This window comes from Physella acuta, unplaced genomic scaffold (genome assembly GCF_028476545.2).
Source record: "Physella acuta isolate Inbredline_101_S28 unplaced genomic scaffold, ASM2847654v3 ptg000173l, whole genome shotgun sequence".
Classification (NCBI taxonomy): domain Eukaryota; kingdom Metazoa; phylum Mollusca; class Gastropoda; family Physidae; genus Physella; species Physella acuta.
Window position 1 is genome coordinate 153,116 of NW_026731692.1, and position 25,713 is coordinate 178,828.

Here is a 25,713-nt window from a genome sequence, read left to right on the forward strand (position 1 = left end):
GTCATATCACCTGTCATCTCTTTTTAAAGGTTATAGATTGGGTTCTGAGAAAACCAATGAGTTTCTTGCAGGCGTCACAGCACTGCCCCCCTCCCCAAGCACCCCCACCCACCGAACGAATAGATAATATATATACTTTAAATACTGTAATATATATATATATATATATATATATATATATATATATATATATATATATATATATATATATATATATATATATATATATATATATACTTTAACCAGTGTTCGTCCCCCACCCAACCTTTGAGAAATACTGACCATTGAGGACAAACCAAAAGGAATTGGATGAGAACTTAACAGCCAGCTGGAAGAGTGGGAATTTGTGGACGAATCGGCTGTACTTTTACACGATCAAAAAGACATTCATGGGAAACCTATTGAATCGAACAAATGGTTTATAAAGTGTTGGGCTAAAGATCAACTCTGCGAAAATGAAGCAGATGAAAATTAAAATAAAAAATAATAGTTCTTGCGCTCGCAAGACATATGGATTACACTAATGGGGTAGAACTAAAAGATGCCGAAGTTTCAAACAGTGGCGTAGCGAGGGGGGGGGGGGGCGGGGGGCGGACCGCACCGGGTGACAACATTTTAGGGGGTTACACCAAAGCAAAAAAAATAGCAAAATACATAGAGAAAAATGATAATTCCACTTAATTAAGTGATTAATTCGAGTGTCAAAAAGTCTTTTAAGAGCAAATTTGACAAATCCCGACAAGGGTGGAGAGGGGGGGGGGGGGGGGTGGGTGGGGTGCAAATCGAAAGTTTGAGGGGGATGCGAATCGAAAGTTTGAGGGGGGGGGGGGTGCAAATCGAAAATTGAAAGTTTGTCCCCGGGCGCCGGGAAGGGTCGCTACGCCTCTGGGGGTTGACATCATTAAGTGCCGCACCGGGTGACACCCGACATCGCTACGCCACTGGTTTCAAATACTTTGGCATCTTCATTTCAGCTAATGCCAGCAAGGAAAAAGAAATTGCCACCAAAATAGCAAAGACAACACAAGCCTTTAACAGACCCTGGAAATATGAAAACTGAACGAAATAGTAGAAATACAACAATATTTGTATAGATTCTAATAGGTAACTTTTTTTTTTGCAAATTAAGAGAAGATTCGCTTTGAACGTCGATTAAAATAAACGCATAGAATAAAACAATATTATCTAATTTAAGTTAGTGGTCGTCAAATTCGTAGGAAAATTGGGGAGGGGGGGGGGGGGGGGTTGTAATAAAAAAAAGTGTACACTTCACTCTACTTAGCAACTAAAAAAGCAATTTTTAAAACTGAATTTTAAAGCTGTTACTTTGCATCATTCAAAGATTATCCAAAAATTGTAATAAGGGGTCGTCCATAAATGACGTCACACTCGTATGGGGAGTGGGGGGCCGTAATTTTGTGACGGTGTGTGATGAGGGGGAGGGGGGGGGGTTCAGGTGGTGCGACGTCACACTTTATTATCATTATAAAAAAGCAAGACAGGGGGAAGGGGGAGGTAAAAATCGTCAAAAAAGCGTGACGTCATTTATGGATGACCCCCTAAAAATAAATCTTAAAAATAGATTTGAATTTCTTTAATAAAGACTTTATCTAGACTAGATCTAGATTCTGCTTACTATGTCAGTAGGCTTGGTTATTAAATTTAAAATATCTTAGGCCTATTTATTATTATTATTATTTTCTATCATCTATAGCAATAACAAATAATGTAAAAATATTATATAAAGAAAACATCGAAACTAAATTTATTCCAAGGGGGTAGTAAAAAGATGGATTCAGTAGATACTATTCTCAGTATCGGTAGTACAATATCAAGTGTTTTAGGGCTAGTGTTTTATAGATACTACAGAAATCGGACGGATACAGCAAGACAAGTTAAAGTAGGTTTACCAGCGAATATTATCAATGCATATAATTTATTAATAATATATTACATTTATAATTAAATGTATGTCATACTCCTCCCTGTCTGCACTTCATGAATGAACGAATGAAATATTCTACTGATTGTCTGATGTAATTTCTAAGTAATAGTCTATTAATAATTTTTTTTTATTATAATAGTATTATAATTATTATTAAATATAAATAGGCCTAGATCTACTAGACGTCTAGACTAGATCTCTAAATCTAGATCTAGATTCTCTAGTAATTTTGTACAAAACAAAAACTATTAAAAACTTACGTTTAGTAGAAATTTAGGCCTAGACCTAATACTAATGTTACTATAAGTTTAGACTTTAGAACTTTAGGAAAGCTAAAATCGACCCAAGCTAGTATTTTAGTAATAATTAATAATTATGTAATATGTTAACATACAATTAGGCTAAGTATTAAGTAGCACCAAATAACTCTTGAATTCATGACTATTTAAAATAAGGTTATTTGATTTAATATATTAAATTTAAAACAGCTGAATTCACTTTCTATTTGATATTTGAATTAGAGATGTTTATTTAAATTTAACAGCAACTCCGAGTATGGCACCCAGATGTGGATTTGCTGAACCATTTGAACGCCGCGGACAATCAAAGTTTGGATTATGCAGCTGTAGAAGGTGTGGTAAAGGAGATGGGACGCAACCTCCGCAGTCACTACATACCGGCTGAAGGGGTTATAAAACGTTCACAAATTATTGAACATAAATCTAAACGAGTCAATGGATTCTGGTTGGTTGTTTTAAATATAATTTTACTTACCGTAAAAGTAGCTAGAAAATGTTTCAGAGAAGATAAGAATTAGGGCTTGGCTAGAGTAGTGTAAGTTTAACATGCTTTAGTGTTTGTTCTACTACTGCAGTAAGACCCATGTTGGTTTGAGGCAATCATTCAATTTAATTACCAATAACTGTTTTACCTTTACCACTCCTTTAGTTAAAAGAAAACCAAAAAGTTGAACACAACAGACAAAGTGCATTTATTTGAAAGCTATCAGTATATAATGTTGCTCTAAAAAATTTCAGGAGTGAAATGAAGAAAATTATCAAAGATTCTACAGAAATGGTACCTTTTGCCATTATGAAGTCAGAGCAGGGTGACCCCAAGTACAGAGTGGAAGTGCTGGATCCAGCTAGTGCCGGTCAGATCCAAGATGAACTTAGTTCAACTCATGACCATTTTGAGCCAAGCAAATCTACCTTTATGCAGGTATCTTTTATAGTTTAAAAACTGTTTTTGGCAAAAATGGGGTTGGAGTGGTTGGGCTCGTGGCTCGTCAGCTGGGGACAGCAACCCATCTAGGAAAGAAAACTTCAAAATCAAACAGGAATAGAGCTCCTTAGGTGATAGGATTACCAACTCTGGTTTTCTTTTAGCTGATTCCAAGTTGTACAGGAAACATCCTTTCCCTTAGGTCCATCAGCTGTGTGGAGAGAGTGGGTCTGATATGTGGGCAACATTCTAGCCCCTCACTTTTTACTGCTCAAGCTTTGTGCTTGAATTTACAATGGGAAATCATCCAATGGTCTATTAGACTGTGGAGCCACATACATACTAGAAATACAATTATAAATCCTACACTATTGTTATATTGAAATCTAAGAGCATGCATAATTTTTGTGAATTGAATGTGAATGTTGTATTTGTATCAGTGCCAATAGATTTTTAAAAAAAATAACCTCGTTATTGAAATTTACTGTGGTTATAAAGCTTTTTAAAAGCATTACCTCACATTGATAATTATCATTATTGTCATTTTACTCAAATTATTTATTTATTCCTCCAGATCGGCCTGGATAGACTTTTTGGTGAAGTATCAAAGGGTATCCAGGAGACAGAGTCCATGCTCTTAACAGGCACCACTGTGCTAGGTGTTGGCAAGGTATTTTTGGAACGTGGGCAACTCAAAATAACTGCCCCTGAAGAATCTAACAGATCGTACATTGTCACCACTATGAGACTCCCTGAATTAGTTCGCCACATTGAGTCACAGTCATCCACGTATAAAATACTCTCCATCATTTTCACAATTGTTGGTGGCAGCATGCTCGCCTACATCATATGGAAACACGTGAAAAAATATTTAGAAGACAGAAAGTCTAAATTAGAATTTGAAGCCATTCGCAGGAATTTAGCAGAAGCTCGTCGAGTCCAGAGCAAACCCTCACGCAGCACAAGTCAGCAGGAATCTGAGGAGGAAGAGGGCCAGAGCGGATTGAGAGAAGAGGACACCTGTGTGGTTTGTCTGACCAACCCCCGCCAGGTCATTGTCCTGAACTGCGGGCACATCGCCATGTGTGTGGACTGTGCCGAGCTTCTGCCCGTACCAAAGAAATGCCCAGTGTGTCGCGCGGATGTGGAACGTGTTATGCCTGTTTACCGTCCTTAATGAAATCTGTTTAGTAGTTTGTTACTTTAAAAAATTTTCATCAAGCAATGTTGATTATTGAACATCTACTTTAATTATTCCAGCCTGTATTGGATTAAAATTTGACTGCATCAGTACATCAGCTTATATAAATTACCAGATCATATAATAGTTACAAGAGTTAAGTGTACTCCTGTTGAAAAGATTTCAATTGTGTTAGCTTTTATTTCCCCTGTGAGTTGTACTTGTACAATGACTTCTAATAAAGCCATATTTTTTAAAACTAATCTTGTGTTTGCTTTAAAAAATTGATTTGATTATAATTTGACAATGTTCTTATCAATAGTTTTAGTCATCTGAACACAGTTATCATTAAATAATAAAAAACTAACACTATTGTTAAAATTATACCCGAGCAGATTTATAAAACGAGAAAGTTAATTTATTAGTGTTGAAGATAAATAATTTTGGTATGTTTATTTTAACTTCATGATGTACAAAAATTTCAAGCGAAAAATTCTCATTAATGAATAAAAAACCCAAATGAATGGGGTTTATATCAATTGATGGGCAAATTAGTACAAGTCAAGGTGCTTATAAATAACAAGTTGAATGATATGTATTTCTACCTATGGCATAGCTTATTGTTTGACTGGTAAGAACTCTATCCTGTAACTAGTGTAACTTGTAAGATTGAGGGTTGTCTTGCTTTGGTTTATAGAAATCACAGGCATCTCTAACTCAAGAATTAATATTTATCAAACACATTTAAACCAATAATTACAGATTTTATTCTTTAAATAACCATTATGCATAACAAGATTAATTCAACTTCATTGTTGGTCTTGTTTCTTCCAGCCATGTTATTTATAGTTACCATAGCTAGAGATCAGTGTTCTACCCAATCAGCTGATGTGTAACAAAATTCTTATAGTTATACCTAATCAGATTATGTTAACAAAATTCTTGAGTGAGTTTTTCTAACCAATCAACTAATGTTTAACATGTATCAGAATACATTAATAGTGTCAACTGCTTAAACATGGATTGTGACAATTTTTTAAAGAAATAATTGACACCGGATAATTTTTACTCTGCAATACAATATACAAAAACTATTCATAGAATTAAAATATAAGCTTGTATTAATATAAATATGTATATATAGGCTATATATATATAAATATACACTATGCGCATGTTAAATTTAAAAACAATTCACTAATTACATGTGTGTATACTCGTTAGCAAATATAAAAAGTATATCATATACTATTTATAAACTGACATTTTCAATTACCATAGAATAACTTATCATTTGCTGGCTATTATACTTTTAAAACAATTAAACTAATAACATATTCAAGATTCAATACAAAATTATTTCCTGAATTTCATTAGTTACCAGCCAATTAAAAAGTGTATAATTATTAAGTTGAACTACCTAATACATTAAGCATAAAACTTAACAAAAAAAGTAAACTTGTTTCAATAATATTTAAGTTTTATGTTATAGGCTTGTTTGAAAAAATGGAAACTAAAAATAAATAAATTGCAAGGACTGGACTAAAATTTGACCACTGGTTTGTACATTTGTTGTTTCTTTGGTCGGTATAAGAGGTCATCTTCTAAAACTTTGTGACCTGCACGGGGGCGTTGCAGAAACACCTGCGGATCGTTCAGTAACTGTGACTCTACACTGAGTGGACGGTGTCCATCTGCCTTCTCAATCTCCTGGAATGTGGTTATGGCATTGTCGCTCATGTGGTGTACGTCACTACTGGAGGTTGTCCGTATGTTTACAAACATTTGACTGATTTCCTCCATTACGACAACAGTCTGGTAAAGGGAGATAAATAAACCAAGGTCTATAACCTACTTCTATTTAAATAATGTCAGCTTTTCCAATACTAAAATATGTGCTTTTTGTCATTATATTAATACAGACTTTTTAGGATGCCTTTTGAAAAAACATAACAGTGAGCTTAATTTTTATTTTATTTCATCATAATTAAAACATTTAAAAAAAAAATTATTGTAGAAAATAAAAATTGGTAAAATAATATCTAAGATGCTTACATTTTCTTGTATAATGGGATAAATGCAGTTGGTTCTCCTGTCTGTTTCTGTAACACTTTTGATCTTCTTTTGAATAAAATCTGGCATAGTTGTCACACACATTGAGACCCTCCACTCTGAGACTATCTGGGCCTTCTCTATCAGAGCTTTTGTCATGGAACTCAAAATACCAAGATTTAAAGGACTCTGGTGCAATAATAAAAATAATACACAGATTATATAAACCAGCCCCCCACTCCCCCCAAAAAAAAATAAACACATCTTAATTTTTAAATTAAGATGTGAGCTTTTTGTCAATCAATAATGAAATGAGAACTAAAGTTAGCCCACATGAGCCTAAATATTTTAAATAAGGTTTGATTTATTTTTCTACCTTTCAAAGGTAGTTACTTTTTTGTTTTAAAAGGCCACTAATTATTAATTAGAGGTAACTGGCTAAGTAACGAGAATTTCAAGGAATGTGATTGTAACTTACAACTGTTTGCACTGAGCTGCCAGTTTGTGAAGGCTCAATAGGAAGAAATTTTGAAAACTCTATCTCAAACTCCACAAGCTCTGCAATGGACTGAGCCAACGTGGCAGCATATTCTGCCTGGCCAGCTATACTGTGGAACATTCTCCATGCATCCACAATGTGGTCAGTGTCCTAGTACGTCAAATAAAATAAAGAAAATCATTTTAGTTCACTATATATAAGAATTAATGGTGAAAACTATTGATGAGAAATAATTTCTAATTATGTCGAAAAGAATTTTGAAATGACTTAGGTGGGGGGGGGGGGGGGGGGGGGGAGGAGTCTATCTACAAAAATAAATCTTTATTTCAAAATAATTAAAGTAATTTTCTTAAACTGCAGTGATTTATAAATATTTTATATCACGTTCATGCTACATGTAAAAACATGTTATAAAACAACCCTAGGCTACTCTCTGTCCATATTTAGGGAACATTTTACTTACATCAGATATTAGTGATCTGTACAGAAGTAGCCTATGAACTTCCATGAACTCAGACTTTTCTCTAAGTAGCAGTAGCTGTTTATCCAAGGCGGTAACTGCTGCTAGAATGTTTGATGAGCTTAGTGGATTGCCTCCCCTTAAAGGACCACCATTTTGGTAGTGAAAAGCTGCCTGTTAGATAGAAATTTTGTATGTATGTCACAGTATGCTATACAAAATTGACAACACTAGATTTAGTTATCAAATCCTAAGTTAAATTTAGAAAAGAGACTAATAGTCTTGAAAATCCATATAATTCTAAAATATTTTTAAAATTTCTTAATGAAGTAGAAAGTTTAAAATGTTTTTATATTATTTTAGTATTTTTCTATACAAAATGAGTCTTACTCTTTCAGGAGAAGAAAACACAGTAGTGTAAAAATAGACAGGATCATCTTGAAAGAAAGTTTCTGTGCTGATAATAAAAAAGTAATTTGGTAATTCATTGTAATAAAAGTAGCTCAATTGTTATTGTATCAAGTACAATGCAAACTTTTTGTTATTGAAGTTTTGTTTATCTAACATGCTAACTCACCAACATAAATAAAAATGAGGTATATTATATCACTACACATCTAAAAACAAAAGTTAAATTTAGTATTTATGAAGATATCATGTAATATTGTATGTGGTTATTGCCCCTGATTTATTGTTTCCATTCCAAACTAAACATGAGTAGCCTCTAAACTAAAATTAATATTTTAACAACCACAATGAATTGAAAATTTAATCTGCAAATCATCTAAAATAAAGTTCATCTTTCTGACCTAAAGATCCATAGGGTAGATGAAGTAGAGTTCACATGTTTCTAGACCTAGACATGGTGTGGTCAGCACTATGCCCAGCAGCCTTCTCCTAACATGAGTGTTGTGAACACACGTACACACCTTTATGGGTGATCCAGTATGTAGCGCAACATATAATCAAACAACCACAAACGAGTTACAAAACAAGACTAAATGAAACAAAGGCTTGTTAACACTAAAAGAGTTTAATACTATGTACACTATCAACACAACACAGGCTATTCTAAATATAAATACATACGCTAATACACAAACTATGATACAGGGCCTATCCTACAGTACAGAACCAACCTACACTAAATTTGTGGAAGAACTGGACTAATCTGAGGAAATCACACACATTCTCACACACCTTATGTACATGTGCACACACATGTACAAACAGGACTGACACAACTCACCGCATGAGGATTGAACTGGGATGAACGGGACACTGTACAAAAAATAAACAACATTCAACCTCACTCATCCCCCTTCACTCATTCACTACAATGAGTTAGTCACCAATCAGAGCTGGGTGGACTCAGGGAAGGCCTGCAGTCTCAATCCTCTAAATACTTGTAATAAAATGAATCTCTAGAATGTGATTATTACTGTCAAAACTTGTGACTGTCAATGAATGAGTAGCTCAAACTAAGTTTACTAACACCCACCTGATTTCATCTTCTCTGATATAGTGTAGTAGAAAAAGCTTTATGACAGGAACATATCTCCATCCATCCATCAAAACATATGCCTAGACAAAAGAAAAAAATAAAGCAAATTTCATCCAAATTTGTGTACTGCTTAAATATGGGACGGGGTGGCCTAGCAATAGAGAGCTAGACTGCTAATCCAAAAGTCTAGAGTACGAATTTGCATTTAAGTCAGTAGAATGTCCATGAGTCCGCCCAGCTCTGATGGGTACCTAACTTGCATTACGGAAAGTAAAGGTGGCTGCAGAGGCGTAGCAAGGGGGGGCGGGGTGTGTGGACCGCACCGGGTGACACCATTTAGGGGGGTAACACCAAGACAAAAAATAGCAAAATATATAGAGAAAAATTTGAGGGGGGGATGCAAATCAAAAGTTTGAGGGGGGGGGGGGTGTGCAAATTGAAAATTTGAAAGTTTGTCCCAGGGAAGGGTAACTACGCCTCTGGTTGGGGGGGGGGGGGTGACACCATTAAGTGCCGCACCGGGTGACACCTGACCTCGCTGTGCCACTGGGTGGCTGGGATTAGTGCTGACCACATTATGCTTTCATATGTTTGTGGTCTCTGAAACAGTTGAATTCTATTTCATCTGATGAAATAAAGCTATGAGTACAAATGAAATATGTAATGAGAACCTTTTTTAGGTAAAACAATGAATAGGGAAGGCTAGTGCATAACATATCAAATTATACAAAAAAGACACTATAATTTATATAAGTTGTCAATTTATAAGTTGCTGGCCTACAATTCGATTCCGTATACAATGATTGTGTTCTGTTGTACATGTTTACTTATTAAGTAAGATTTTCATACAGCTAATGGTTTTCTATTAAATTGAAGTGTACGAAAAAAAAAGTAGAAAAATAAAAATATATTAAATGTAATATTACAATTTAATATAATATAAACCCATGATTTGATCTAACAGCTTTAAATCTTTAATATCATTACCATTGAATTTCTCTTTATGTAAACAGATGTTGAGAACATATATATAGGTTGTTTCCCTTAGATATTTAAAAAATTTTAAGTGGGAAGTAAGGCAGATAAATATTTTTTATTTTATTTTTGAACTTCAACATTAAATCTGTTCATTCTGTAAACCAGCTGTCTCCATAAATTAAAGTAATCTAAGACTTGTGAACCAACCTTTAGATAAATTTGTTCTTTCTGTAACACAGTCATCTCCATAAATTAAAGTAATCTAAGACTTGTGAACCAACCTTTAGATAAATTTGTTCTTTCTGTAACACAGTCATCTCCATAAAGTAATCTAAGACTTGTGAACCAACCTTTAGATAAATTTGTTCTTTCTGTAACACAACAGTCTCCATAAAGTAATCTAAGACTTGTGAACCAACCTTTAGATAAATCTGTTCTTTCTGTAACACAGACGTCTCCATAAATTAAATTAATCAAAGACTTGTGAACCAACCTTTAGATAAATCTGTTCTTTCTGTAACACAGACGTCTCCATAAATTAAATTAATCAAAGACTTGTGAACCAACCTTTAGATAAATCTGTTCTTTCTGTAACACAGACGTCTCCATAAATTAAATTAATCAAAGACTTGTGAACCAACCTTTAGATAAATCTGTTCTTTCTGTAAAACAGCTGTTTCCACCTCTGAGAAGAAGCCAAGCTTTTTGTTGATGATTTCCTCCCACGACCACCTGATTCTGTCCTTCCCAATGAAGACTCCAAGGATGGGCACTTTGTTGTCAGTCACCAACTCAAAGATGTGCTTTTGAACTTTAAAGAAAAACAGAAGTCATTTTCTGTACTAATAAATTTAAACAAAGTGGGTTTCTATGAAAGTCACAAAAAGATTTCTTAAAATTGCTTTATATTGTACATATAATTTACTTTTATTTTTGTTCTGTTGAAAACTTAAGGATACAATATAATTTGTTATTGAAAATACTTTTTAATAAATAGAACACAAATTATTTCAATTTATGTTAGATGCTAAGTTCCTCTGAACAAAAGTTGGAGAGCATTTAGTTTAAATATTACGAATAAAGTGACATTATTTATTTTCAACAAAGGTGTTAAGAGTAAAAAAAATTAGATTTATAGTTTTTGCAACAATAGAGAAAATAGTATGAAAACATACTTTTCCATTTTTAAAATAGAAATATTGTAAACAGAAGTTAGATTTAGTTTAAATAAAGTAACTTATTATATGTTACTTATATTACATCAATTTAGTACAATAGAAAATTTTTCTTTTAAAACAATAACAAATTATAAACTTACTAACAGAAACCTAACTTACGATACAGAACTTTTACTATTAAAACAATTAGACACTATGGACTAATCCATAAAACTAACTTACGATCCAGAACTTTTACTATAAAAATAGTAAAACACCATGGACTAACTTACCATAAAAGTAACTTACAATACAGCAGTTTTACTATTAAAACAGTAAGACACCACAGACTAACTTACAATAAAACTAACTTACGATACAGAAGTTTTACTATTAAAACAGTAAGACACCATAGACTAACTTACCATAAAACTAACTTAGAATACAGAACGTTTATTATTAAAACAGTAAGACACCATAGACTAACTTACCATAAAACTAACTTACATCCAGAAAGTTTATTATTAAAACAGTAAGACACCACAGACTAACCCATAACAGCAAAGAGCTGTGCAGCATCAGTCTGGCAGCCAACTGGACCCTGTATGTAGTAGTGTTCATGCAAGTCTAGCTGTGTCAGGTATGGCTGCATCTTGCCATACAGAGCAGCAGGGCCAGTAACTCCAAGACACAGCCCAATCTAGACAAAGTATTTCATAAAAGTTTTCACTTTCTCCTACATAAAACTCCCCTTCCTTGATTAAATGTATTGTTGCTGTGTAGATTCACCTAGAGAGATATTCAATGTGTTTATTCCCCACCTATGTAATTGTACCCTAAAAATCAGAGAGAGCTGTTTTCAATTATTTATTTTTGTCAAAGTCTGGTTATATCCGCTTGTATGTAATTCAGTCTTATTCCCGCACAGATGCGTAGCTTGTATTATTTGTTCATTGTGAGTGGTAGATTTTGTGGTTGATTGTTTTCCTTCTGAAAACATTAGTGATGTATTGCTATACAACATTGAGTAAGTCTCTTCTAATGTAGAACATTTATTATTTTAAATTCAAGAAATAATTTTAATTATTCTATTCAACAATAAAACTAGTATTTCTAAAGAAACAAAAAACCAGTAGGTTAAATTTCTAATAATATTTAAAACGTTGACAGTTGAAAACAATTTTGGTAAAATAATTCATTTTGAATACAATTACCCTGTAGGGACCTTTGCGATGGAGGTAAGCTTTGTTGATGAGATTATCCTGAACACATTGGAGAAGGGGAACATAACCACCAGGGTCCAACAGGGCAATGGCAGTTGCTGCCCCTGGAAAGGATAAATATATTTCAGGTTATGATGGCCCGCGGAATGGAGATAAATATTGCATGTTATGATGGTCCATCTGATAAACTCTTTTGGAAATGTTTGACTGAAGTGTTAAAAACACGGCAAGAGCATTGTCAGGGTCGGAGAGCAAAACTGAAGTATTTAATTCAGATCTTTAGTTCAAGTCTCAATGCCATCTACCCAGCTCTAATGAATACCTGACCTATGTCAGGCAAAGTAAGGGGTGCTATTCTTTTATAATCTGAGGTCACAGAAACAGATGAACTCTACTTCATCTGCCAGGTTCAGCAACAGTAGCTTACTTAAATAATAAGGCCTTGATAAACCACTCTATATGACACAATTTAACTGCTGCTTAGCCACTTTCATGAACTATCCATAAGAAATTGTACTAAGATGATCTTATTGTTAGGTTCATAACAACACAAATAATTTAAATTTACCACACCACCACAAACACCACTTGCCACATATTAAACCACTTACCACACCCATCACAGTTGGAAAACTGATTGAAAGTTATCTGGATCACAACACATTACATCATCACAACACACTACATCACCACAACACACTATATCACCTCAAAACCACATCACCACAAACCACTAAATCACAATAAAACCATATCCCCACAAAAACATCCCCACAAAACCACATCCCTACAAAACCACATCTCCACAAAACCACATCACCACAAACCACTTACCACACCCATCACAGTTGGGGAGTTGATAGACAAAATTATCTGAGTCAACTAGCTGTGCTGTCTTAGTCAACATGCGCTCCAGTATAACAGATTCGGACTCGTAACAAAGATCCATCCTGCAGAGATAAAACCAATCAAATAGATCATTTGTGTACTTATAAAAGCCCAAACTTATATTAGGTTTTTTTAAAACCATTAAAGACAGAATCTTTATTTAGTTAAGATAGCTGTAATGGACATCTTTTTTAAAAACTATACTTCTGTTTGCTAATAAAATAAGCTCAACCTTACCATTAATTAGGTTAGCAATATAACAAATTTACTATCATCTTAATTTTAATCTTAGCATAAATACAGATTTGTACTAAATTTTTAAGAACCTTGTGTTTCCAAGTAGATTAAACATAAGAAATGTTTATAAGAATTTATTTTATTATCATGTACAAAAACAAAAGTCAAAATATAAAGACAGCTTACACCTTTACAGCTTTAATTTTTTTTAATGTTTATTCACAACTTATTTTAATGTGGTGTATAAAAACAAAATGTAATGGAAGTTTCTGCACAATTTAAATACATTACTTCATAGTTGATGTGCGACATCTGCTGATAAAACTTGGGTATGGATTGGGTGGTAAATGTGTTTTTTCAAATGTCTCTTCCAAAAATTGCTCCCACATTTCGTCTAAGTGTGTATCCAACATATACTGGAAATAGGGAAAATCATACATTTAAATCAAGTTATCATTTGTGCTTGAATATTTTTTTTCTAATATATCTTATTAAGTAATTAACAAAATTTGAAATCATGTGATACATGCTTTATACATATTCCATTACAAAACATAATTATAATTATGATATTTTTTGTTTTCAAATTCAATAAAATGATTTTAATAACTATGTACACAAGGCTAACAAAGTATTTTTTTTTTTTAAATGTTAATTGCTGGGAATGACTTAATCACCTTCATTAAAACTGATTCTTTGGCAATCACTTTAGGGGATGTGTCTCTCTCCATACACTTGGATACAACAATGGCTGAGGATGAAAGTGAAACAGCTTTTTTTTTTATATTATCTCCCTTAGTTATAAAAATTCCCTGCTGCTGAACTATTTTATAAACTACAAATAACCTGATATAAGCTGTTTCAGAGTACCACACACAAAATATATAATATATATTTAATAAACATGCTTTTGATCCTGAGGGTATGTTAATCTATGGTACTGTAAAGAATCTTTGTAAGCAAGTTATTTATGGGTCATTCTTAAAACAATTCCTGAATGCATATCAATAAGAACAAAAAACAGTAACACCTACCACAAAAAAAAATTTAAATAAACTTTTCACCTGTTGTTAAAACATTAAACTTTCAATTTTATGTAAAGGATTATCAATAGTCTATACTTATCCATCTCCTTTTAAACAGTATAACAGAATAAAAATGCTTCAAAATACCAATAACTTTTGTCACCATAAATAAACTATTATGGTCACTGTAAGGCTATACCAATGCATTTTTAAAATTCTGCCTTCTTATTTTTCTACACATTTTTATAAATTAAAATTTAAATTAGTTTATAACAATTTTTGTATGAAATAATAGTTTTTGTTAAACAAAAAACAACACAAAAATTATTGATAAATTACTAAAAAATCTAGAACCAGCCTAAAATTGAAACTTTGTTTACTTGTGTTTTCATGTCTCATAATATGTTCATCTTCAAAGCCATGCCTCATGAAAGTTTCTTTTGGAATTCGATCCTGAAATAAAACAGTTTATTACAAAATGTGTTTATGTAAAATACCCTGGGTCCAGTTATCATTTTGTAACAAAACTTACCCTGGGTCCAGTTATCATTCTGTAACAAAACTTACCCTGGGGCCAGCTATCCTTCTGTAACAAAACTTACCCTGGGGCCAGCTATCCTTCTGTAACAAAACTTACCCTGGGGCCAGCTATCCTTCTGTAACAAAACTTACCCTGGGGCCAGCTATCCTTCTGTAACAAAACTTACCCTGGGGCCAGCTATTTCTGGATCTCTTGTGTGAGACCCCGGCCTTGGTATTGCCTCAGGAAAACTTATGTGAAGATCTTCTATTTGTTTCTATAGGTCAATTTAAAACAGAATTGAAAATAGGAATAACAAATTATTACTTAATTTTTATAAAATGAAAAATTTACTTTTTAAAAATACTCTTTATGTTTTGTTATTTAAATTTTTAAAAAGATATGTTTCACAAAACAAGTAATTAAGTCTTTAAATATTTAAAACTGCTATTCAAACATTTTTAAAAAATGTCTTGTTAGTAATGTAACTGGTGTTTTCTTTACATAGACCTAAAATACACTACTTAAAGTTAATTTTTTTAAAGTTTTAAAGTCCTATTTAAAAACAAATAAATGTGATTCTACCTTTACGTTGGGACACCAAAACAGAGCATCTTCCGACAGTCTCATTAAGGTTGTCGTCATGAAACTTTGTTGGTCCCTCAACGTTATCACAATCATATTAAGATGTGAGGCCAGCCCTAGCTCCTCATCAGTGACTTCTAGAAGTTGACTTACTTCAGCGGACATTCTACGGCCCACTGCCTTGAGATCTGAGCTGCGTTCATGTCTGAAAATTGCCACATTTTGTTTCAGCAAGCCAATAGAAATTTAAATTAACAGTACTACAACTGAGCCAATAGAAAATGAAATTAACAGAACTACATTTTGAGCCAATAGAAAATTAAATTAACAGAACTGCAATCTGCTTATGGGACAGCCTGGCCAGGTGGTAGCATTTAGAATAACTTACAAACTGGCAGCCAGAAGTTCATCAATCTCATGCTTGTATTCTAATAAAAACTTCCTGACTCTTTGTGTATCAGATCTCTGACAAAGATTATAAAATTTTAATTATCTGTTATTGACCATTTGGGCTGAGTAAAAAAAATGATAAACAGTAAAATTTGGATTTTTTTGTAAAATTCAAAGTAGGTTTCAAGATATTGATTTTGGTAAGTTACATACAAGAAGCATTAAAAACATTGATGTATGTTAAATTGTGTGTACGTAGCCTAAAAGATATTGTATAAAGAATATACATTCATAAAGCCTCGGATCAGGGCTCTAACTGCTTTGTTTTTTTCCCCCAGCATGTGGAGCTTCCCAGCAGTCCCATGACATAACTTGTACAGCTCAATCAACAGTGGCATGTCAGTTGTTTTCCTGGGGAAATGTATACATTAGTTGCATGTCAGTTGTTTTACTGGGGAAATGATTACATTAGTTGCATGTCAGTTGTTTTCCTGGGGAAATGTATACATTAGTTGCATGTCAGTTGTTTTCCTGGGGAAATGTATACATTAGTTGCATGTCAGTTGTTTTACTGGGGAAATGATTACATTAGTTGCATGTCAGTTGTTTTCCTGGGGAAATGTATACATTAGTTGCATGTCAGTTGTTTTACTGGGGAATTTTATACAATAGTTGCATGTCAGTTGTTTTCCTGGGGAATTTTATACAATAGTGGGATGTCAGTTGTTTTACTGTGGAATTTTATTTAGTTGCATGTCAGTTGTTTTCCTGGGGAATTTTATACAATAGTGGGATGTCAGTTGTTTTCCTGGGGAATTTTATACAATAGTGGGATGTCAGTTGTTTTCCTGAGGAATTTTATACAATAGTGGATGTCAGTTGTTTTACTGGGGAATTTTATACAAGAGTTGCATGTCAGTTGTTTTACTGGGGAAATGTATACATTAGTTGCATGTCAGTTGTTTTACTGGGGAAATGATTACATTAGTTGCATGTCAGTTGTTTTACTGTGGAATTTTATACATTAATTGTATGTCAGTTGTTTTACTGGGGAGTTTTTTACAATAGTGGGATACCAGTTTGTTTTACTGGGGAATTTTATACATTAGTTGCATGTCAATTGTTTTACTGGGGAATTTTATACAATAGTTGCATGTCAGTTGTTTTACTGGGGAATTTTATACATTAGTTGCATGTCGGTTGTTTTCCTTGGGAGTTTTACATAACAGCTAGATAACATACATACATCATCATACAATAGTGGGATAACATACATCCGCTATAAAATTTAATGCTACTAGTACCTTAAGGGTAATATTAATAATCTAGTAATTTTTGTTTGTATGTTTTGTACAAAAACACAGTTAAAAACATTGGCATATGTATATATACATGGCTGTATGTATGTGTGAGTGTAATTATTCTAACCTCTCCATAAGAATTAACAGAATCAGATGATAAACAATGTCAAACAGCTGGGCCCAGGGGTCAAAGGCAACAATACGTTTCTGTAGGTTGGATCTGTAGGAGGAAAAAAAACAAAAACTAATTTACAATAGTAACAAAATTTTATTTCACGTAAATGACTGACTATTGACATGTCCACACTCCCTACCACAAGTCCACTCTCCCCAGGACCATGATAAAATATGGCGAAAAAAAAAAGCTTTTAAAATTCAAAATACTTTTTTCTTATACCAACAGTGCAAAAAAAAAACAACAGTTTTTTAGAATTCAAAATACTTTATCTTATACCTATAGTGCAAAAAAAACAAACAACAACACAGCTTTATAAAATTCCAATACTTTTTCTTCTACCAACATTGCAACAAAAAAAACAGCTTTTTAAAATTCAAATACCTTATCTTATACTAGCATTACACGTTATTGACATATATTATTTCATTAAGACATAGCTAGAAAACTGTGTACACTCATCATACAGAATACCTGACACTTACTTTATAGGACTAGTAATCTGCCAGGAGAAGGCACCAGAGCCTGGGTCATCCCTCAGTCTGAAGCCATCAATCTGTGCCTTACGGGGCTTATGTTGCTGGAGCCTTTGGTGGACGTGGCGGTGGATGTAGTGATAGTCATCTTCAGCTACAGCTGAGTATTGTCTGGCTGCTAAGCCAGGTTGGCCTACAGCTGGTCGTGCTGTCAATAAGAATAGCACAATTAGGAGGGTTTTTTTTTTTTATCAATTGTAGTTTATTTTAGAGGGACTGCGTTGTCAAATGGTAGAGCTTATAACAGCTAATCTGAAAGTCTCAAGTACGGATCCCGGGATTGAGCTGGAAGGACGTCACTGAGTCCATCCAGCTCTGGTAGGTACCTGACTCAAGTTAGGAAACAAAAGCGGCTGGGCATAGTGCTGACCAGACAATCCCCTCATATGACAAGGTCCAGCTCTGGTAGGTAACTGACTCAAGTTAGGAAACAAAAGCGGCTGGGCATAGTGCTGACCAGACAATCCCCTCATATGACAAGGTCCAGCTCTGGTAGGTAACTGACTCAAGTTAGGAAACAAAAGCGGCTGGGCATAGTGCTGACCAGACAATCCCCTCATATGACAAGGTCCAGCTCTGGTAGGTACCTGACTCAAGTTAGGAAACAAAAGCGGCTGGGCATAGTGCTGACCAGACAATCCCCTCATATGACAAGGTCCAGCTCTGGTAGGTACCTGACTCAAGTTAGGAAACAAAAGCGGCTGGGCATAGTGCTGACCAGACAATCCCCTCATATGACAAGGTTATTGGAACAGATGTACTCTACTGCATCTGCCCCATGTGTCTTGGGGATGAATAGGAAAAGATGTAATTTATTTTAACATCCTTAAAGTAGATTTGCTAATAAAACTAGTTAATTTACTTTAGATGCAATTTCAATTATTTAATGTACAATTTATATAACACACTTACATTTTGTTAATTTAAAATGATTTTAAAATTTAATTTCCCATTATTTAAAAAAAAAATCATTACCAGATGTTCTACGAATGTTAGACAACTCTAGCATGTCAAGTTGTGAAGTGAACATGCTGATGTAGCTTTCTGCATGAGTTTGGTTGAGAAACAAACCTTCATGCAGTGACGCCATGGGAAACTCAGCAAAATTTGACAAGCTAAAACAAGGTAACATTTTATTCGGTACCGCTGAAGAGTCATACATTTTATGTAAATATTTTTATCTGAAATGCTGAGGAGTTATACATTTTATGGTGTTTTTAAATCACTTTTGTGTAATCAATAAGATATAATCAATATAGCTGGAAATTACTGTAAAATAAAATAAAAGAGTTTACAATTTATACAGTATTACAGGTTTTTTTAAAACTTGTAATTTATTAAAACCGTTAGATTACTTCTTACAAAATTGCTATTGATAAAAATACTAGAAAATTATAATTTAATAAACAACTCCAGTCAATTAAAAAGAAAGTACCCTTCTTCCTTTAGTTCATTGTTGACCGCAACAAAGGACAACGTGTACTGTTTTTGTCCTTGAATGTAAGTGTCTGTTAGTGGATCTAACCTAAATACACACTGAAAACAAATGAACATTTTCAAATAATTAGTCACTTTCATGAGTTCTCCCATTTTACCCAGTCTTTGCTAATTTAATGAGGCCAAACCACCAACCTCTGCTATGATATATTTGCTCTCGATGACGGCATCACATATTTTTTGCATCAGTTCTCCTTTGTGTTTCTGTATAGTCTCTGGGTCCCAGAATTCTAAAAGCCAGACATTTTCAGTCTGAACCGGAACGTTAAGCCCTGAATAAGAAAATGGGGAGTATTGTTATTACTGATGTCTGTCAATAGAACCTTCAAAACATTGGTGTGTTAGGTTGTTAGCAGTAATGTAATCTCACATTTATGGTTTGATATTAGGGATAGGGCTATGGTAGGACTAGGGTTAGGTTGACATGTGTATTTAGTTAACTACCAGTAATTTAACACTCTTTTTTTAAGAAAGATTCCATTATTGTGACATTATCAGACACTGATGTTGTATATACCCCAAAAAAGTTTAATGTTAATTTTATAATGAATCTGAGTGTACAACCATTTATATATGAGTGCTAAGTACAAATCAAATGAAATTATGAGAACCAGACATCAGTATAAAACATAAATTTAATTAATTAAAACATCACTTTAGTGTCCTCACATCATAAATGCAACTTTATAACTATTTAAGTAAAAGTTAAGGCTACTTTAAAAATGTCTTGTTATCATTTTAATGCTGATATCTGGGAAAATATTAATTTTTCAAACAAAAAACTGTACAATTTGAAAGCAACTAATTTTTAGGAAATACTCATCTAAATTTGAAGACCTAAATATTTTATAATATGCCCCACACATAAGTCACAAAATAAACATTTTTATCATAACAGAGTTTACACATTCAAATTTAATATAAAACATAAATATATATTATTGTTAATTAATATGTGTAAATCAGATTAAGTCATAGTAGCAGTAGCGTAGCGAGGGGGAGCGGGGGGGGGACATATGTCCCCGGGCGCCGACCTTAGGGGGGGCGCCAAATTGAAAGTTTGAGGGGGGGTGCAAATGAAAAGTTCGAGGGGGGGGGGGGTGCAAATCGAAAGTTTGATGAGGGGGGTGCAAATGAAAAGTTCGAGGGGGGGGGGGTGCAAATTGAAAATTTGCTCCCAAGGGGGCGCCAAATTGAAAGTATGTCCCCGGGCGCCGGGAAGGGTCGCTACGCCTCTGCATAGTAGAAGAGTAATGACCATTGATTTTTACGGGTGTAGGACAAAAGGCCGACAAGACAAAAGGCCGACACGGACAAAAGGCCGACATGGACAAAAGGCCGACAGCCAAAAGGCCGACAGGACATAAGGCCGACAGGACATAAAGCCGACAGCCAAAAGGCCGACAGGACATAAGGCCGACAGCCAAAAGGCCGACAGTCCATAAGGCCGACAAACCATAAGGCCGACAAGCATAAAAAAATAATAATATCGCAAAATATGTGTTACTGCATAGCTTCTATCTTGACAACCATCAAAATAAGGCATGAAATAAGGTGAAACGTTCAAGAGAAGAGACGGTGCTAGTTGCTATTCTTATAAGGTGAACCATCGGGTCAAGCGACTGGAGATTACGGGAGTGTCTTAAACACAAAGGATCAACACCTAAGTATTGCGAAATACTGTCACTGCTGTCTTTCATAGCTCCTTCTATGTCAAAGGGGTGAGATAATCATCAAAGAACAAGGTCAAATGCTGCCGGCATTATCGCTCATATGCAACAAGGTGGAAGAGACAATGTTAGTTGCGATCCTTATAAGGTGGACAATTGGGTCCATGCGACTGGAGATAGGTGGCATTACCACCATATTACGCAAAGAAATCAAAGAAACCGAATGAAGTAGACCGATCACGTGCCTTGACTGGACTACATGTTAAATACCGACAAACTTTGAATTATATTTTAGTTTCATCCATTGCGAATTGCGTGAAAAAAAAGTGTATACTATATTCGTTGGATTCATTAATTCTGTTGTGATTTTGATACAAGTGTGCCAAAATCTGTAAGTGTTTTTGTGTGTGTGTGTGTAAACTTGCCCCTGTGATTTCCCTCTATAAGAACCAATATATCGTCAACAAATAACTGGTTACATCGTGTGTATTATTTTATCCTATTGTATGTACCTAAGAATATTGATGAGAAACTTAAACAGTCGTATATAATTACATATTTTAGATATTAAACATGTCTGTAATTGTAGTTTGGTTTTATAAAACTTGTCGGCCTTTTGTCTTGTCGGCCTTCTGTCTTGTCGGCCTTTTAGCAGTCGGCCTTTTGTCTTGTCGGCCTTTTGTCTTGTCGGCCTTTTGGATGTCGGCCTTTTGTCTTGTCGGCCTTTTGTCCATGTCGGCCTTTTGTCCATGTCGGCCTTTTGTCCGTGTCGGCCTTTTGTCCATGTCGGCCTTTTGTCCGGATCCCGATTTTTACATAGGGTGAATTATATGTTTTTAGCACTTGGTTCTTTAAATTAAAAAAAGGAATTTGTTAATGAATACAATATTTTCAACAATTGACTTACCAATCAGTATATGGTGATTGCTGTCACCAAGTCTGTCAATGTCCAGGATTACACTGTTGACAAAGATTGACACTGCCTGTAATAGACAATAACAACTTTGAATATATCTACAGCTTAGTCAGCCACCAAAAAATATAATTTCATTAAAAAACATGCAAATGTTATTTCCATGTAAGTCTCATTTTTTTTTCAATTAAAAAGATAAACTGAGATTTAATTCTTTTATTTTTTTTATCTAAGAGCAGAATTAGCATATAAGATGTCACACCTTTTCTAACTGATGTATTAAGAGAATAGCTAATATAAAAAAAAATAGGTAATAAATTTTTTGCATAAGTTAAACTATTTTATTTTTAAATAATCTGACAATATTAGAAATAACATGTATTTTGAATTACTTAATACAAACATTATTGCAGTTTAAAAATATCTTTGAAGTTTTAGGTCTTATTTTTTTATGTCACCACAACAAAATTGCTTTCACTATTCCCAAGTACCAGTGTTCCCGTACTACATGTAGTACCTCAGTAACGTTAGCGCCAGTGATGAGAAATTCCAGTCTGTACTGCGCAATGTGTACCTGGCTGTAGAAGGACCCATGGAAAATGGATGCACCAACAAGGGCCACCATTACTTGATTCTAATACAGAAAAATTTCATTCATCACAAATATATTTTATATTTCTTTAAAAACTGTTCTTTTTTAAATTTAAACAAGCAATATAAAAAAAGACAACAAATGTCATGGTAATTAAATATTTAATTTTACTTGACTTTTCAATCTATACTAAGCCAAAACACTAGTTTTAACAAGACCTTGGGGGTCATCCATAAATGAAGTCACAATCGTAGGGGGGAGGGGGGGGGGGCGTAATTTTGTGACGGTGTGTGATGAGGGGGAGGGGGGGGGGGGGTTCAGATGGTGTGATGTCACACTTTTGCATTATAAAAAAGTAATGTTAGGAAACGAATTTTAGACATTATTTCGCCTTTTAGAAAACTGTTTCAATAAATTGCAATAGGAATTGATTAAAATACTCTATTTTGACAGAGTTCAGACAAGATTTTGGAAAAATATCGATGTTTTAAGAAAAATTCAACTGCAATTTTGAGGGAGGGTTGTAGGCTGAGGTGTGACGTCATTTTAGGGGGGGGACTGGCTTTTTGTGATGATGTGTGACGGAGGGGAGGGGGGGGAGGTAAAAATCGTACAAAAAAAGCATGACGTCATTTATGGATGACCTCTTGCCTGAAATCATAAATATACTAATTATCCTTTTTTCTTAACTAAATTTAATTTGTTTTTTAAATATATTTATGTCAACTGAGATCTTTAATAATAAAAAAGACATACAGAGTAGCCTTCCTTCTGATACAGATCATTAAAAGATGGAGTGATATTGTCTGACAGCCATCGATATCTGTTTACCATGGTTGGGTTCAGTACCCGAAGAATACTTCTAAGCCCCCAAACGGGCCCCCCATCTTGTACTGTAAACAGATCAATCAGTTGGGTCTCACGCAGTGGCACAGCTGTGGAATAAAAAACATTTAAAGTTGTCCTCACAAGTTACAAAAAGTTGCCCGACCATGTGACATGTGAGGAGGTAGTGTGTCAGCACTAAGCCAAGCTGCCTTTTTTCCCCCTAATTTCACTCAGGTACCCATCAGAACTGAAAGAACTCAGAGATGTTCTACAGTCTGAGTTCCAAACTTGAGAATTTTAAGTTAGTAGTCAAGCACCTACTGCCCTGACATCCCATAAATAAAGAATAACAGCTAAAAATAGGGTGTGATAGCAGAAGGGATAAAATAGCTGATAGATAATACATCTAAATTTCTAATGAACATACTTTAATCTTTAAATAAATCTGCAGGTAGTTTGTATTGAACTATAAGGGAAGTAAAAAATAATAGATTGTTTATAAAAAAAAAGATAAATAACACCTGCTTCTGTACAAGTTATTTGTCGCTGAAAGCATTTACAAAGCAAACTTTGTACAGAAAAAGATACATTTTGAACTGTGTGGGAAAATAAAACATTATTTGCAATATATAATATTTTTTGTAAACTGTAATTTTTAGGAAAAATAGTATCATAGCTTTGAAAAAAATAAGACAGATTGATTTGTAATACTTACTTAATAAATATTCTATTTTTTCATCAGTTTCAATATCTGTGTAAAATCTGAGAAGAAACAAGAAATGGTCAAGGAACTAAAATTCTAACATTATGATAGCTTTCATTAAACATGAGATTGTGTTTTGAGTACATATTTACCATTTCACAAATATTACTATTACTGAAATATTTTAGATTCATCTTGACTCTTAAATGTAATGATTGGAGAGGATTTCCTCCAACAAAATAAAGTATTTTGTGTCAACATTTTTTGAGCCATGTATGGCTCTGTTACATTTGACTTCCTCTCTGGATATACTCCACTGCTTTTATCCAACCAAGAACAATTTGTACAGCAGCAATTTGATTTTGGCATTAATTTAAACTCAGAAAGCTCCACATTAAACCAACTGTTTTTTTTCAAAAGATGATACAGCTTTAATACTTCATAAACTAAAACACATTCTGGTTTGTAATTTTTTGACACAGCTCAATAGTAGCAAACAAAAAAATATATAAGTTAAGTTTTCTCTCATTAAAAAAAATGAAACAACTGACTTTTCCATAAAAGGTCTCAATCGCACAGCAAAGCCAGGGTAAGGATTGTATGGCAGCTCATCTCTACTCAGCAGCAAATGCAGCAAATTTTGGAACTGGTTCTGTATTCCTGTCTTTCTGAGATAGTGTCTAATCCTGTTTAGTCTTACTGATCCCACTGGTCCAGATGGTGCCTCTAATGCCTCTCTTGCAACTCCCGCAAGTGGCTAAGTTTGAAAGTTTCAAAAATAATATTTAATTTTTTTTTTCTGGTAATACATAAAATCTATTTAAATGAAAATATAGAAAATAACTAAAGAGAAGTGTATGAAATATTATTATTGAACCTCTGATGACTGCTCTTTGATAAAAACAATAAAATTGGGATAAAAATAAAGCAAACACAATTAAATGGGGGGAAAAGAATAAAAGTTTAAAACAAGGAATAGAAATAACAAAACGTGTGACAGTTAGTAAATAAATTTGATAACTGGCTTTCTAAAACTAAGAAAACAACCAAAATAATATTACGATATATTAAATTTTATATAAAGGCCCTTAGGCCTATAACTATATGCCAAATAATAAATAATATTATAATAATATATATTATTTTATACCTTTGTATCTTCAGGAGCTTGTTCTTCTTTCTGAGACATAATTAGTTAATTACAAGATCTAGATCTAATTACTTTTTAAAAGTCTGCTTGCAGTTTTGTAAAAAAAATTTTTTTTTAGTCCAGGCTTGATTGCTTGATAACTTGATGATACAAGTTTAAAATTAAAAAAAAAACACCAACACATTGTACTAGTCAATTATCTATGTTAGGACATTATTTAATATTCGCATCTAGATATATGTAATTAATAAATTAGATCTAAATTCTAGTTACTATCGTCATCCTCATGTGATAAACGTTTTCAACTCTAGCCGTGTTTTCTCGTATCAATGGTAAACAATGTTGGTTCGCATAAAATAGGAAAAGCATTATTAACAACCATAATACATCGCTGTGACTGATTCACATTTAAATAGTGTTATAAACACACACAAAAGTAGATATTTCTACTCGTACAATAGTTGACAAGGGATTAATAATG

At 33.7% G+C, this 25,713-nt stretch overlaps 2 protein-coding genes across 3 annotated transcripts; one reads left to right on the forward strand and one right to left on the reverse strand.

Moving 5' to 3' along the window:
• The first annotated feature begins 1,773 nt into the window (after positions 1 to 1,773).
• LOC131936244 (mitochondrial ubiquitin ligase activator of nfkb 1) lies at positions 1,774 to 4,601 on the forward strand. Its single transcript, XM_059293153.1, has 4 exons — positions 1,774 to 1,900; positions 2,490 to 2,689; positions 2,983 to 3,166; positions 3,744 to 4,601. Exons 1-4 carry the CDS (start codon positions 1,790 to 1,792, stop codon positions 4,344 to 4,346), a joined length of 1,098 nt encoding a protein of 365 aa, XP_059149136.1. The 5' UTR covers positions 1,774 to 1,789; the 3' UTR covers positions 4,347 to 4,601.
• A 532-nt stretch (positions 4,602 to 5,133) lies between these two features.
• On the reverse strand, positions 5,134 to 25,548 carry LOC131936245 (uncharacterized). Of its 2 annotated transcripts, XM_059293154.1 has the most exons (29): positions 25,506 to 25,548; positions 25,233 to 25,372; positions 24,634 to 24,839; positions 24,095 to 24,141; positions 23,308 to 23,486; positions 22,477 to 22,593; positions 21,954 to 22,029; positions 19,512 to 19,648; positions 19,315 to 19,415; positions 18,855 to 18,994; positions 17,829 to 18,027; positions 17,296 to 17,388; positions 16,155 to 16,278; positions 15,866 to 15,942; positions 15,478 to 15,682; positions 15,080 to 15,169; positions 14,753 to 14,825; positions 14,025 to 14,098; positions 13,639 to 13,763; positions 13,057 to 13,172; positions 12,214 to 12,326; positions 11,552 to 11,699; positions 10,484 to 10,653; positions 8,862 to 8,944; positions 7,751 to 7,817; positions 7,364 to 7,534; positions 6,880 to 7,050; positions 6,405 to 6,590; positions 5,134 to 6,164 (listed from the first exon to the last, which is right to left on the reverse strand). In XM_059293154.1, exons 2-29 carry the CDS (start codon positions 25,269 to 25,271, stop codon positions 5,892 to 5,894), a joined length of 3,600 nt encoding a protein of 1,199 aa, XP_059149137.1. In that variant the 5' UTR covers positions 25,272 to 25,372; positions 25,506 to 25,548; the 3' UTR covers positions 5,134 to 5,891. The 2 variants fall into 2 exon arrangements, with proteins under 2 accessions (XP_059149137.1, XP_059149138.1); XM_059293155.1 differs by lacking the exon at positions 22,477 to 22,593.
• Between the last annotated feature and the right edge of the window lie 165 nt (positions 25,549 to 25,713).

What these genes read in the sequence shown, in the direction of transcription:
- LOC131936245 (XM_059293154.1), bottom strand. Translation starts at nt 25,271, where the DNA reads ATGTCTCAGAAAGAAGAACAAGCTCCTGAAGATACAAAG. An exon ending in TATGAGACATGAAAACACAA is followed by an intron (nt 14,099 to 14,752) that starts GTAAACAAAGTT and finishes TTTCATCCTCAG; the next exon opens with CCATTGTTGTATCCAAGTGT. An exon ending in TGTCGCACATCAACTATGAA is followed by an intron (nt 13,173 to 13,638) that starts GTAATGTATTTA and finishes TTATCTCTGCAG; the next exon opens with GATGGATCTTTGTTACGAGT.
- LOC131936244 (XM_059293153.1), top strand. Translation starts at nt 1,790, where the DNA reads ATGGATTCAGTAGATACTATTCTCAGTATCGGTAGTACAATATCAAGT. An exon ending in ATACAGCAAGACAAGTTAAA is followed by an intron (nt 1,901 to 2,489) that starts GTAGGTTTACCA and finishes TAAATTTAACAG; the next exon opens with CAACTCCGAGTATGGCACCC. An exon ending in GCAAATCTACCTTTATGCAG is followed by an intron (nt 3,167 to 3,743) that starts GTATCTTTTATA and finishes TTATTCCTCCAG; the next exon opens with ATCGGCCTGGATAGACTTTT.